Source organism: Haliotis asinina, chromosome 12 (genome assembly GCF_037392515.1).
Source record: "Haliotis asinina isolate JCU_RB_2024 chromosome 12, JCU_Hal_asi_v2, whole genome shotgun sequence".
In the NCBI taxonomy this organism is placed as follows: domain Eukaryota; kingdom Metazoa; phylum Mollusca; class Gastropoda; order Lepetellida; family Haliotidae; genus Haliotis; species Haliotis asinina.
In genome coordinates, this window is record NC_090291.1 from 39,531,798 (window position 1) to 39,547,054 (window position 15,257).

Consider the following 15,257-nt stretch of genomic DNA (forward strand, 5'->3'; position numbering starts at 1 on the left):
GGGCCGTTGCGTCACACTCGCTAGTTACAAATTCAGAAAAATTCAACATTTTCAAAAATTTGCAAAATAACAACGCGGGGTGTAACAAGAATATTGCTGGGTGTGGCGTAAAGCTAAGCTCACTGTCACCATTATCATACGGGCCGGAGGAGGAGTATACTTATGTGCATAACGAATTTATTGTTATGTTTGTTAAAATACGAACACCGTTGTGTCGAAGGTGAAGAGACGTACATGAATGAATCAAGTTATTCTAGGTTTGACAGCTTAAATGACGGCTAATTTGAGAATGTCCATTGACTAAATGTTTATATCGAGAAAACGGTACGTTCAAGGTTAGACACTTGGGTTTGGGCATGGACGAGTATTAACATGAAAAGCTAATATATACGAAAAGTTAATGTGAGAAGAGACGTCAAAAGGAAATCTGCAATGTCAAGATGCTGTAAAGACTACCCTCAGCAACATAAACAAGTGATTGCAGGCGTGGTGCTATCAGTTAGGTCAGTTAATGTCAATATCAAAGATTTCATCATGGATCTTCGGATCTAGTGTTTTTTTTTTTTTTCGTTTTTTTTTTAAAAAATACCATCTTATTTCGATGGATTTTCGCATCCTGGTGTTGCTCAGCGAAGCAATTCTGCGCAGAGCATACATACTGAACAGTAAAAGAAACGCAAGTTTCGAGAAAAGAGGAATCTCATAAAATTAAGCGCTCATACGTATATCTTCTATTTATAAACTCGACAAATAGAGTTGCGTTTCTTTTACTGTATATGAACCAACGATCTACATGCCGTCGTGAGCTTGTCACAACTCTTAAAACACCCCAGATATAATCAGTACATACACACTAACCATCAACTCTGACATGGCTATTTGTTTCTTTAGCATACCATAATCTCCGTATTATGGTGTCACGGGAACACTTGCAAATAGCTCCTTCAAGACTCTGTGGTCAAGTGGAATGAGCGTCTACCAGAGAGCGTAAGGTAGCCATTCGATACTAGACTTTTGACGTTTAAGACCCTGCGTGGCCATGTATGGAACCCAGCAATATGGGAATGGAACATGCACTGGTGACTTCAGAAGCCTGTTGCCCCAGTGGACTAGCGCCATAAAACGTCTTTAGCTAAGGACAGAGGGACACGAAATCATCCACACATGCGTACGGCCGCAGTAATCTTAAGCCCGATCTTTAACCCCACTTCACCTCATGTTTAAGATATGAGTTATGGGTGTGGCTTTGACCCCCTTCTGACAATGTTCTAGTTTCGATAGAAAATAATCCTCATGCCGGTTTTACAATATTCCAGCAATGTCATGGTGAGGTGAGTTACAAGTTGTACCCGTTGAGGAAGAGAATCTGCCTTAAGCCACTCTGACACGTCTGTACGCAATTTTGCGTGCCAATGAGATAAATTCAACGTAAACTGTTGTGTGCATTGACCCTGCCGGTCTGCGTGCCAATGCGCAAAGAAATTATGAAATGTTAAAAAAATGTGAAAAAATTAAGGCATAACCTTGAAGACACTTGCGTGAACTAGACATTAATCAGTCCCTACTGTTAGGTCATATCAACTTCTTTGACATTCTTTGTTTGGAACTGTTCCTCACGTGTTTACCTTAAGGCTTTTGAAATCTTTACCAAGGCCTTCGATGTTGTCACCTTGATCAAACATCCTTCAAACAATTCGCCCTCGACTCCATAAATCTAAAAATGAGGGTGTGAGTTTAGTTTTACGCAACCTTTAGTAAAATTTCAAGAATATCACGGTGGGGTACACCATAAATGGGCTTCGCACATTGTGCCCATGTGTGGAATCGAACCTGAGTCTTCGACGTGACGAGCGAACGCCTTAACTACTAAGCTACCCCATCGCACCGTATTAAACACATCACCCACTGTATCAGCTTTAAGTACCTGGGGCTCCTTTCACGAAGCAACCTTTATTAAAGTTAACCTTAACTCCCATTCTTTAACATTGCACTAAGATTACCTTAGTGACTTACGGTCACCTTAGTGCTTTGTGAAAGGCGGCCCTGGTACCTATTTTGTCTTCGTCACCCAAGACGATCACAAAAACATTATTATTTCATGACAATTTATTCAAATAAATAAAGTAACAATACATTTCCCGATTTTAACAAGGCATCAATAAATGTGAGCATGCTTCCGTCAATGTACCCATTAAGACATAATACTGTGTTGTATGTCCCTGGACGTCACATTTCCAGAGTTGGTCTTCTAGGTGAGTGAACGAGTTTAGTTTTACGCCTCTTGTAGCAATATTCCAACAATATCACGGCGCGGTGCACCAGCGATGGACTTCACACACTGTAACCACTTGGGGAATAGAACCCGGGTCTACGACGTGACGAGCGAACACCTTAACCACAAGGCTATCCCGCCGCCCGTGATGTTCTGGAGTCAGATTTGAATTTTCAGTACAGTTACAAGCTACCTAACGGTCACTCTAAGTAAACTAGTGGTTGATAGCATGAGCTCAAAGAATCTCGTCTGTCCAATAGACAAGCATTCAGATATTGTTCACACCAGCGAACCAATGTGTAACGTGTAAGACCCATTTCTGCTGTCCGATGGTATGATATTTCTGGAGTATTGCTAAAAGGGACAGAAAACTAAACTAAACTAAACTAAAAACTCACTTGAAAGCATAACAGTGAGCCTGAACACAACGCGTCACTGCTACCACTTTTTATCTTGCTTAGACTCTTATGACAATGTGTACACAATGTGATCGGTGCAGTGGGGTAGCCTAGCGGTTAAAGCGTTCGAACGTCATGCTGAAGACCCAGGTTCGATTCCCCACACGAGCAAAATGTGTGAAGCCCATTGGTGTCCCCCGCCGTGATATTGCTGGAATATTGTTAAAGTGGCGTAAAACTACACTCACTCACAAAATGGTCATGAATGTAAGGACTATTTCCTACATTACCGATATAATGGATACATTTATTGGTAAATGAAAAAAATAGATTCGATAATATGACCATTTTGAGCACCGTTGCGCAGCTATCGTCCTACATCAATCTTTGGTTGAGCGAATACCTCGCTGTTGCGAATCACATTTTTGCTTCAGTCGATGGCGGGTTTAAAAACACAAAAGCAGACAGTCACGGACACGTTAACGGATGCACACACACACACACACACACACACACACACACACACACACACACACACACACACACACACACACACACACACACACACACACACACACACACGTACGTGTACCACATCACATACAGACATACTTCAGCGCGCAAGCACACACATTTACGTACTTGGTTTCAGAGATCGGTCCAGAACACATTGATCGGCATCCGGGTTATTTGCAGTAACTGATAAAGAGTGTGAGCACCTCTTGTTGTGAAAGATCGAACAAGAATGTGTGGTTACATCTAATATAAGAAAAAATGACGTTCGACAAATTCAGCGTGATGTCAGTAAAATTGTTGAAATTAATTGGAGAATTCACAAATCAGAAGAGGAATGTTCTTGACGAAGCCTTCAAATATTCCCTTTTTTGTGGAGCAGAGGAGGGGTGGGGGTGGCTTTTGAAGCCAATAATGGCGGTGGGCTATTTTCACAGGATGTAACTGATGCACACAAGCACGCACTCACACAAACACACACACACATGCATCTCCCCCCTTCTCCCTTGATGACCTTTTTCTGAACACGGGATGAACGAGATTTCACAATGTAAGGGACATTTTCCAGTTATAACGCTAGCCAGTATCGCCTAAAGCTGTGAAAGAAGGCTCGGCTGTTTCCGAGAACGCCGTGATTGTGCGGTTTGTTTCGAGCGGCATCTCCGGGAAATGCTGAGGATAAGGAACCACGTTCTGGATGAGGATGGATGCGGAAGAGCAGCTTGTGCTCGAACTAATGCTTTGCAGGCTCCCCCTAAATACAGGGGAGTGAACTCTTGATAAATCCGTCATCACAGAGTTTGGTCGGCTCGTTTCGTCCTGTAAATGGACTCTTGTACTGAAATTATTGTGAACAACGCCAACGGAATTGTTGGAAACGTCATCAGTTTCCGATCCCACATGCGTCGGGGGCAAACGCGGGTCTTTGTACACAAGTATGGGCTTGGAAACAGTTTTGCTGCAATGGTTATTTTTACCGTTTTCGTTATTACAAATGTTCCTGTTATCGTAAGATTTAACATATCCATAGTTTAAGTTGGAAAACGTCACACACTGTCTTCTCCCATGTGTTCCCGGAAGTGCTATGTCACGTGACTGAGGCTCCATCGGATTTGTCACGTGATAGTTCGAGCTCTGTTCAGCGATATCGCCCGTTCCACACGGGGAATACTTAATAACACGGCTCACAGTTTGCAAAATCATCCAGAAATTAAGAACACAGAAGAACACGATGCACATAAAAAACAAAATCATTGGAGGAAATGCCATTTTCAGAGGTGAGTCTTGTTTTAAAGCTATGGCTAGACAGACAACGGGAATAACACCCCTTGAAACCATGGTAACAGCACAGCTGACTATTCCAGTTCTTCTATAAAGAGCAGAGGATTTCTGCACACCCAGGTCCCGCATAAACCGGCCGAATTCTATAGGCATGACGTTGAGTTCCATCAGCAAACCAGCCACGCTGAGAAATATATTTTGTTTGTATGCTAAGAATGTAGCGTAAGACACCGTTGTGACGATGTGGTGAATCAGATCTGTTTTAAAACGATCTAGATGCTGATGCAGAAAGCAGTCTTGGACAGTCATGTATATGTAGCGACCCACATTTATAGACATGACTGTCTGGACAATCGGGGCGAGGGGAGCCGACTGGTTTCCGGTAAATGGTAAATCTGACACAGATGTAGTTGATAGAGCGACGGCAGCCAGCGTAATGAGGAGGCACGCCACCAGTAGCTCCGTTATTCTGGAAAATATGAAAGATTAATGTAATATACCTCTCTAATACAAGTCAACGTTAAACAATGCTGGTTGGTAGGTAGTTTAATGCCACTCGCCATCTCCCATTTTCCATGAAGCGTGCGTGTCGAAATTGTTCCATAACGTTGAAATTGCGAGTGGGTACACTCAACTATATTCCAGCACGGATACTCTACAACACCCTATAGGCTCCCTGATTCCACCTATAAGGCGGCGGTCTGTCAGTAATCGGGTCTGGACCACGCAATCCACTGGTCAACAGCATGAGCACCGATCCACGCAGTTGAGATACGATGACATGTCAGTCAAGTCAGATTACTGAAGATCAGTTCTAATCCGGATGTTCACCGATTGCTAGACAATGCCACAAACAGACCAGGTAGTTAGTGGGATCATGATTTGGGTATTTTGGCTGATTTAAACCAACATTTATGTGATCATAAGTATTCAAACCAGCTTTTAAAACTTGACAACACAAGTTCCTTCAAACAGGTACCGGGCTGGTGTGGTAGCCAAATGGCTAAAGCGTTCGCTTATCACGCTGAAGGTCGGGGTTCAATTCCCCACGTGTGTAAAATGTGTGAAGTCCATTTCTGGTGTCCCGCGCAGTGATATTGCTGGAATATTGCTAAAAGCTGAACTCACTCACTCGATGAAAAAGGTACCTGATACGCCTGTTTACAAAAAGGTGCAGTTTAAAGTAGTGATAATGAAATATTTCTGATAACGGAGATGTCTGAAACCCCACGGTCAGATGATTACAACAACAGTGTGTCTGCCATCCTCGTGAGATGCTTAATGCAAAATTTCAGCTACTTCCATGTCTGTCAAGTCGTTTGCTCAGCCAAATATACAGTTTGAAAGTTCGACTAAAACAGTTGTTGTTCAAACTGTTGTTCATGGATTAAGAAAATCTTGGACGAGGTCAGATGCCGTTTGGTGGGACCAAATCCGTGATTATTTATCGTCTTTATAAGTCATTTGCACTTCCGGGTAGTCAAAACACATCCACGTCAAAAGGTTTAGATTCGTGCAGATTTTGACCTCCAACTGCAGATAATATCCACCAAACTTTTACTTAATTTCATTTAATTTTGAAACACAATGAGTGTTTGAGTGGCTTCCCGGCTGTTTTGACCATATTGAAAAATATCGTATGAAAAATGTCCTGCCGGACACACAAGTCTCGTCATACGCTTACATGATAAACGGAAAGTTGTATTATATCAAACCTAAAATAAAATAAAATTCAAAATGAATTATGAATAGTTTTCGTCATAATACCGACAAGTAAAATAGCCCCAGTGTAAGGAACAAGGTAACATCGACTTTAGTGCTAGCAGCCTACGTGAGTGTTTTCACACTGGAGATGAATAAAAAGAAAATTCAATCAATCGCAACAGGAATTTATATCACGTAATAGCATAGGAAAATAGCGTCATATCCGTCTTCACTTACGAAGTACACGATCCCTGTTGCTTGCTGTCGCGTTGGCAGCGACACCTGTGCGTCACTGACGACTACAACCACGCAAAAGACTTTTCTGACCCGTCTAACCACTTAAATCCGTAAGCCGAGACGCATAATGATCTAAACATTTCTACGGAAATCCTGTTTCTGTATATCGGTGTCTAAACCGCACCTTTAAAGGTGGTGTCCGGAAACGAGTCATTCACGCACTTCAAATAGAGAACCTGTGTAATCAATCGCGTTGCGGATCCTGTTTCCATAATATGAGGGCGATAATATATGCGCTGTGTTTCAACAGGGAGACCATCCCAGGTTTCAAGTATCGCGGTGCTAACTGCACATATACAGTCGAACACAGTAGTACTATGATCTGTCGAATCGAAATTAGTGAATGAGTGAGTGAGTTTAGTTTTACGCCGCACTCAACAATATTTCACCTACATGACGGGGGTCTGTAAATAATCGAGTCTGGACCAGACAATCCAGTGATCAACAACATGAGCATCGATCTGCGCAATGGGGAACCGATGACATGTGTCAACCAAGTCAGCGAGCCTGACCACCCGATCCCGTTCGTCGCCTCTTACGACAAGCATAGTCGCCTTTTATGGCAAGCATGGGTTGCTGAAGGCCTATTCTACCCCGGGACCTTCACGGGTCGAATCGAAATTAAAGTTGTCCAGAAGTGAAATCTTGCCCCATTCGTAATTAGTTCATGATATTTCGGTTACCTTGACGATCCGACTTACAACTGGTCTTCAGTGTCTCATGCTTGTAAGAGGCAACACGTGGAGTCGGGTAGTCAAGCTCGCTGGCTTGGTTGACACGTTATCGTTTCCTAATTACGTAAAACGATGCCCACGATGTTGACCACTGGATTGTGATTGTAAATTTAAACTCACTCAAGCATAATATTTCGGTTGAGCCGAAGCTCGGATTGTGTGAAATATAAGATACTTTCGACATAGACGTGTAAAAGTGTACATACACAAACTCAAACATATTTGTGACTATTTAAATCTATTTACTGAGAAGTAGTAATGTTAATGTTGATGATACTGTCCATACGTGTAGAACTTTACAAACTGATCAAATGAATCCGATCAACGAGACTTGTCAAAACCAGTGTAGCTCAATGTCGTGTTATTCCAGTGAGGTTGAAAATAACACTAAACCTGGATGTTCTTGCACTTTTAAACTGACGTACAAGGATCCACCGAGATGGGAATCAACCAGATAGTTTGCGAGAACGCGTAAAGCCACACAAATTAAATTTAAAGTCTTGAATTCAATTAAATTTAAACAGGAAGTTTGTAGAAACTCTGTGGGGAGCATCTTCTGCATATTAGACGCCAGTTCACTTTAAATAATTTGAGATTGAGTCTGGGTTTTTAAACAAATTACGTTAACATGACCATTAATTCAATAAGAGGCGTGTCACTAAACCATGAGAGTGACTTTCATGCATTCTTGTAAACACTGACGTCTTTCAAGGGAATTCCCTTTCACGAATAAATACAAACGCGTTGTTTCTGGTCGTGTGTAGACACTTCACAAACTCGGGCTTTTTGTATACGATTTTCTGGCACCCAACTGAACAAAACGAAAACATATAGACCCAAACTCTCGATTTGATCCTCGACTAGACTAACACTGGCATTTTCCATGATCTATTAATTTATGTAAGTATCTATTTAATGCATATCCCCTAAGTAATTGGGCAAATGATTAATGACAGTTGAAACTTGTAATTGCCTGAGGGCCACTGCTGCGGACATTTTGAAATCTAGGGTTCAAACTTCACTGATTCACACAAAGTGAAAGTCATTTTAAAACAGTTTTCACACACACAGACACACTCACATGGACACACTCACATGGACACACTCACATGGACACACACACACACACACACACACACACACACACACACACACACACACACACACACACACACACACACACACACACACACACACACTGTGACGTCTTTGCTCAATGCCTGACATTTTAATGGAGTGGAAGTTAGACGAGTTTGGTCTTTCACAACAAGAAGTGCTCACGCTCTTTACCAGTTGCTGCGAATATCCCGGATGCCGATCACGATCACTGTACTTTAAAGAAGCCACGCGAACTAGTTAGTATTGTTTTACGCCCTTTCGTAGGTGAGTATTGTTTTACGCCCTTTCGTGGGTGAGTATTGTTTTACGCTGCATTTATCAATATTGCAGCAATATTACGGAGGGGCCACCAGAAATGGGCTTCACACATTATGTTCATGTGGGGAATCGAACCCGGTCTTCTGAGTGACGAGCGGACGCTATAACCACTAGGCTACGTCATCGCCCCGCACGTGAACGAGCTTTGACAAGACACAACAGAGCAGGTCGTCAGCATGATGAACACATCGTTCATCAAGCAGGGAAGAACACATACGATGAAAGCTCATTTCACAGTAATGAACGCATGTGTCAATCACTCGGTGTAGAACAGGAAGTGCTGCGGGCGTGGATCAGACACATGGATCGATACAGTATGTCATACACTCGGATCTTGCCGTTGGCTGTTTCCAACAAGTAAATGCCAGTCTCCCCAGTCCTCTAAAAGGTTGGACGAACACGGCAGTGCCGTGTCACGTTGCTGCACGAATTAGAGTACAATGTAGGCCAGTGGGTCAATGATATTGGAAAGTGTTCACGGTGGGAGATCGATGTCACTTTGCCGATCACCCTGACCTCGGGAAGAATAAGCTCGGGGAAAATGAGTCTCCATTGTACTATATATTTCGTATTGGCAAATAATAATCTTTTGTTATGTTACTTAAATATTTCAATAGTGGCTTGAGAAATTATTTGCGTTGCAAAACGGTGGGTGTAATTAAATTGTAAATTATATTTATTAACTCAAAAGGATCGATTTATGGTAAACCAAAGTGAGTGCCCATCATCAAAATATGACATCTGTAAAAGCTTTTCATATACTGATGTCACAATTTCGATTAAAAGCTATCACTAATTCGAGGAATTAATGTAAAGTGCAATTTTGACGAGAAAAATACGGAATGAATTGTTAAATGGTGTCTATGAGATGTATAGAGAATCTCACCCAAGTGTCCACTGATAACAAACATATCAACATGAGTTGATAAAGTAACAAATATCCGAGAATATTTTTACCTTTTTCAACGAGTGCTAAAATAATTGATATCAGCTGACACAAGGGTGAGATTCTATTCATCATCCAAAATCATTCTTCTTTAGTTTTCAGTGAGAAATGTACATCTCTGAAAACAGCACTGCCATTCCAGTGCAGTGATGTCAGACCATGGTCACATCATCAAGTTCATGACGTCATAGCATTGTCAGGGCATTGCGCAAAATCTACTGTCAAAACGATATCTCCTAGGAGATATTGTCTGATCTCCCACAAACGTTATCTCCTGTGGAACACAGTTTTGGACGATAAAGTGTTTTCCTGCAAGCATACATTAAATAATATCAAATGTCTATATCTAATTCCAGAGAAAATGAATTCTGTTCAAACGGTGAGTCCTCGTTAGTCCAGACACCGTACTAAGGAAGCCTAATTCTCTAGGAACTCGCTAATCCGTACGGACAACTGTGAAAAGTTGAACCCGGGGGTTAAATCTACTGACGTTATCTACAGAGAGAACTTCAAGCATGTGCTGTTCGGTCGTCTATAACTAAGGCTGACTATTGAGGGGAAAACAACTTTTGCGATAGCGATCGTCTATTGAGACCAACAACTGCAATGTCTTTTTTCACACTGAAGTGTCTCATTTGAAGTCATTTCTCAAATGAATGTATAGTTCAATGTAAAACCCACATCTGAGGTAACAGGGCGGATAACTCTTAATCAGAGTGAAAGAATTAGGTACTTCCTATATTTATCAACGGAAGTTAATTACTAAAGTATCGGTAGTCACACATACTATCAATAGTTTTTCGTTTCTACCATGGATTAATTGCTATCGGGAACTCAACTATTGCAATCCCTCATTACATCTTTCTACAACCGTAGCTCGAAAGATCAGTTATTGTATTCCCACTGATAACATGTAAAGGGATCACGCTCGTTATTCAGTCCTACTGAAAAGTCACGTCGAATAGGATATTTTATTTCAGGGGACATTTCAGCGTTGGCCAAGTGATAAAATTTCGGCTTGCAGTAGATAGCGTTTGATACAATTTTGAAAAAAATAATAAAATGACAGACGAAATCAATGATTACTTTTATGTACTAAACGGGGCGGATGGTAGCCTTGTGGTTTAAGTTGCCACTTGTTCCCGCTTGGGTATAATGTGTGAAGCCCATTTCTGGAACCCTCCACCGTGATATTACTGAAACCATACTCACTCACCCAGTATATTAAAATTTAAAAATTCTGAAGAACTGCCAAAGAGTGATCAAATGAAGTATTAGCGAAAAGGCGTCACACGTTTAAGGCGTTACAGGAGAAGCGAGTGACTGGCGGGGCTAGCTCAGTAGTGGTTCTGAAGACCCCCCATATACGTACAGTGTGTGAAGCCCATTTCGGGTGTCCCGTGATATTGCTGCAATATTGCTAAAAGCGGCTCACTTACTCACTAAAACTCACTCACTCACTCCTTTAAACCATTGATGTAATTGTCCAAACCGCATTGATAGTAACTGTGTGGGGCGATTGTACAATGTATATTGATGACAGTGACAACTTTCACTCTCCCCAGAAGGGCCGGTTGGATAGACTAGTGATCCTAATTTCAATATCTGAAAAATATATCATGCATATCTCCCAAGCCCTGCACCATGTTGTATCTCATTAATGCTACCTTCTGAGGCGGTGAGTTCGCCAAGTGGTTTAGGCGTTTGCTCGTCACGACGAAGACCCGTGTTCAGTTTCATGTGTCGCCCGTTTGACATGGCAGGAACATTGATAAAGCTGCGTAAAACCATGCTCACTCCACTTAAAGATATAGAACATAACTTTTGATGCATCTATGGCTGTATGTACACAGTCCAAAGTAATCACGGTGTTCTTTCGATCATCGCGAAAATCGATGTTGTGACGTGCCATATTAGGATTTCATGAGTGCTCACACATTATCAAGTAAACGTGAACCAGGACGTAGGTAAACGAACTGTTATCTGAGAATATACATGCATAAAAATAATGTCTGTCACAGGATAGCAGGAGGCTCCTCGATAGCAGCGCCCTATCTCTGTACAAGGAGGGTGTGAGGTCCAGTGATGTACACTGTCCACTAACTGGTCCTGTGGCCTGGTGGGAAATTGCGAAAGGTTTCTTTCCCCTGCCGCAACGCAGAATGTCCGGGTTCGAATCCCCTCACTGGTACAATGCATGAAGCAGATTTAACGAGATATTGCTGGAATTTTGCTTTAAGTTGCGCAAAGCCAAACTCACTGTACCAGGAGCCCAATGAGTACAACTAAGACGATGCCACCACTGTCATGGACAACCCCCTCCCTCCCTCCCCCTCCCCACCCATCATATACCCACACCCAGACCCATCCCGCTTCTTCCAATATCATTGGCCCGGTGTAACTGTGAAGTGAAATCCACTGTGCAATCAAGTGCGCATTCATCCTGGTTAGACTATAAAGAACGCTGTCATTGTAATGCAATTTCCCGCTGATTATAAACCGTTTGCTTGTCATGCCTGACTGTATTATAGAACTGCAACACTTATTAACACGTTCATTTAGGTTGCATACCTATGTATATTTCAGAGCCGGATACAGCTATTCGAGATAGGAGGCTCGGCTCACTCTTGTGAAAGAGGGATGCACACTTCCTTTTCCACCCGTTCTTAATCGTCACCTAGTATTAAGTAACCTTTCAAGCTTTCAGGACGGGTGGGGTGGGGTGAGAAGGGCTGCGCACCCGTGCACACACACGTTCCTTCGTCCGATTATGCATTTACAAACTGCTGCGTGCTTGAAAGCTTCACAGTGTCAGCCCTATCTCTCTTATTACCTAGTGCTCCATGCATTGCTTAAGCGAGATCCGAAATGAAGGAAGTCGCATTTTCCAAAGTCCCAGATCTCCCAATTTACTGGGGCTCCTTTGGAATCTAAATGAGTTTATCTGTTACCATCATAATTACATATACTCAGGAACTAAGCACCAGTCTAGTCTGATCGTTATAACAGGCGTGCCTAGATTAGAGTAAGAATGTCTGTAACAGTAGACGTTTACAGGAATAATTTATTTATATATATAATCTATGAGTTATTATTTAAATTTATATTAGATGCCTAAGAGTCGTGTGCAAGTGTAGTGAATGAAATTTCTAAGTGAAGATGTCTTTTAGGAGTGCTTGTTCATTACTACGTTAGTGGATCGGCAGTAATAAGTTGAGTTCATGAATTCATAACGTCTGAAAGTTTTCTCTAAACATTCATAACGAGCTTGAGTGAGTGAGTTCCAGCTGAGCAATGTTCCAGCTATATGGCGGCGGATTGTAAATAAACGGGTTTAGACTAGACAATCCAGTGATCAACAGCATAACTGCATGATCATCGATCAGCGCAACTGGAAACCTACCTACATGTGTCAACCGTGCCTGATTACCCGTTCCCGTTTTCCACCTTTTACGACAGGTATGGGATTCGTATTCGGAGAGAGAGAGAGAGAGATATATATACACAGAACCCGGGTTGACTGAGAGGCCTCCACATATGCACACACAAATTACGTGTACGTTTCTACATCTAAATCCACACATACACATACTAAATTCATACATCCATCTACATCTGATATGACAATCCAGATTACTTACGTTTTCCCTAAAAGCCAGGGCTTGCTTCTGTGTAGGTCTGCCACTTTAGTAAGGAGAGTAGCTTTGACACCATGTTTGTGGCTGATAAACTCCACGAGTCGTCCACAACCAAAGAAAGAGAGCGTACACACGTTTATGGTTAGAGAAATACACAACAAACTGCCGTCAGTGAACATGTGTATGAAGACGTTGTCAGTCGTTGTGTGTGTTGATAGCCAGTCGACCCACGTGGATTGGCCCACCATCTGTTGGCACGCGCTATCGCCCAGAGAGTCAACTGTCAAATGAGACAACTCAACGCAAACCAGGAAGTAGTTTCTATTAATAGAGAAAGGGGAATCCCCTTTTCGAAACGATCCAACGCGGCTGTCAAACGTTGCCTGGGCTTTTCGGTCTGCGGTAGCGAATGAAATGGAACGATCATGTAAGTTTTGATGATTTGTTTTGCGTGACTTCGTGTTTCAATAATTAGTACATCGGTGTTTTACCCCACTGTGAAGAAGGAAGTGTGCCCATGAGATATAAATGCCCTAAACATTCATGACGTAAACGAGACATGCAAGTACAGGATGTTAATTGAAGAAGCGGGTGAGTCTAGTTTTACTCCGCACTCAGCAACTCAGCAAATATCAGGACAAAAGCGGGGTGCGCACCTCTGCAGTCGACTTCTAGATCCGCCTATGAATTATGTGACCTGTATTCAGTTGTTATAAATACATTCTAACGAATTTTTTTTAATATAAAATATCAATAATAGTGATAAATTAAAATAAAACGTGATTATTGTTTTCATTATTACTGTAATGTTGTTATCATTAATATTATCATCGTACACTGCACGATATGGCATTATAAACCGTGTACCGCTCTGTTACGGTTGGTTTCATGGAGATTTACTTATGTTGTGCAAGGTGAGAAGCGTTTCTACAACCACTATGTATTTGTCTGTGTGAGGTGTCACGCCGAAGACCTGGGTATGGTTCCACACATGCGTACAGTGTGTGAAGCCCATATCTGTTGTGCCCGACATTGCTGGGATATTGCTAAAAGCGGTTTAAAACTCACTCACTCACTCACTCACTCTGCATTTATGCTGAGGGTTTGTAGCTCACATTAGCTGCTTTTCTAACTTTGAATACATACAATGAATACTAGAACCAAAGTATATATCTGAATCTGATATCTGAATGACTTTCAATTTTAAATAAGGAACAGAGGACCAGTGTCCTTGTTCCGAGTTCGAATGGGCCTTCAGCAAACATAGACAAACCGGTCCAGGTGGTCCCGACTAACTGGACCAGATGGTCAGCATCGCTGACTTGGTTGACCCATGTCATTGTAAAACATTTGCGTTGACCGATGTTTATGCTGTTAATCACTGGATTGTCTGGTCAGCTCGATATTTTACAGACCGCCACGAAGCTGGAATAATGCTGTGTGTGGCAATAAACCAACCAACCAACCTACTTACAACCGACCAAAGAAAATGAACTTCCTGAACTGAAAAGTGTTGTTTTACAAATGATCTTTGTGACACACTCTTAAATCTTTACATTGAGATATTTGTCTGTTTCAATTCTAGAAGGTGCAAAAACACATTAAGATTGTGCAAAGGCAAAACCATAATAAAATCCTTTATATGTATTGCTTTCATTCAACCAGAATGAACACTAATTGTCCATAAAAACATGTACCACCCTTTAAGATATTTTTCCTCATGGATTTTTGAGGAATGATTGTCTTTTCATGGATATACAACTTCTTTATTCTGTGTAAGGCGACCTTTCGGCATAGATTCTAATGATTTTGTCCAGCTTTTGTGGTTAAACCTGTGGTGCCGTTTAATATATCCGCAAATTTGCTTAAAAGTTTAAATCTTATGACTAACGAGAAGATGAGTCCCTATAAAGCCCTGGCCCCAATTTCTCGAAACAAACTTAAGTCTGAGTTTTGACTTAAGTTCGAGTTTTCACTCAAATTTGAGAAAATACATTTCCCAGAATATACTGAAGTTGATATTAAACTCAAAAATAG

General features: G+C 41.7%; 1 protein-coding gene across 1 annotated transcript; it reads right to left on the bottom strand.

Annotated features, from left to right (window-relative positions):
• Window positions 1-2,088: 2,088 nt before the first annotated feature.
• Window positions 2,089-13,503, bottom strand: LOC137258798 (uncharacterized). Its single transcript, XM_067796492.1, has 2 exons — window positions 13,224-13,503; window positions 2,089-4,933 (listed from the first exon to the last, which is right to left on the bottom strand). The coding sequence occupies exons 1-2, from the start codon at window positions 13,466-13,468 to the stop codon at window positions 3,760-3,762; spliced, it is 1,419 nt and encodes a 472-aa protein (XP_067652593.1). The 5' UTR covers window positions 13,469-13,503; the 3' UTR covers window positions 2,089-3,759.
• Window positions 13,504-15,257: the final 1,754 nt, after the last annotated feature.

What these genes read in the sequence shown, in the direction of transcription:
- LOC137258798 (XM_067796492.1), bottom strand. Translation starts at nt 13,468, where the DNA reads ATGGTGGGCCAATCCACGTGGGTCGACTGGCTATCAACACACACAACG. An exon ending in CCCTGGCTTTTAGGGAAAAC is followed by an intron (nt 4,934 to 13,223) that starts GTAAGTAATCTG and finishes CATATTTTCCAG; the next exon opens with AATAACGGAGCTACTGGTGG.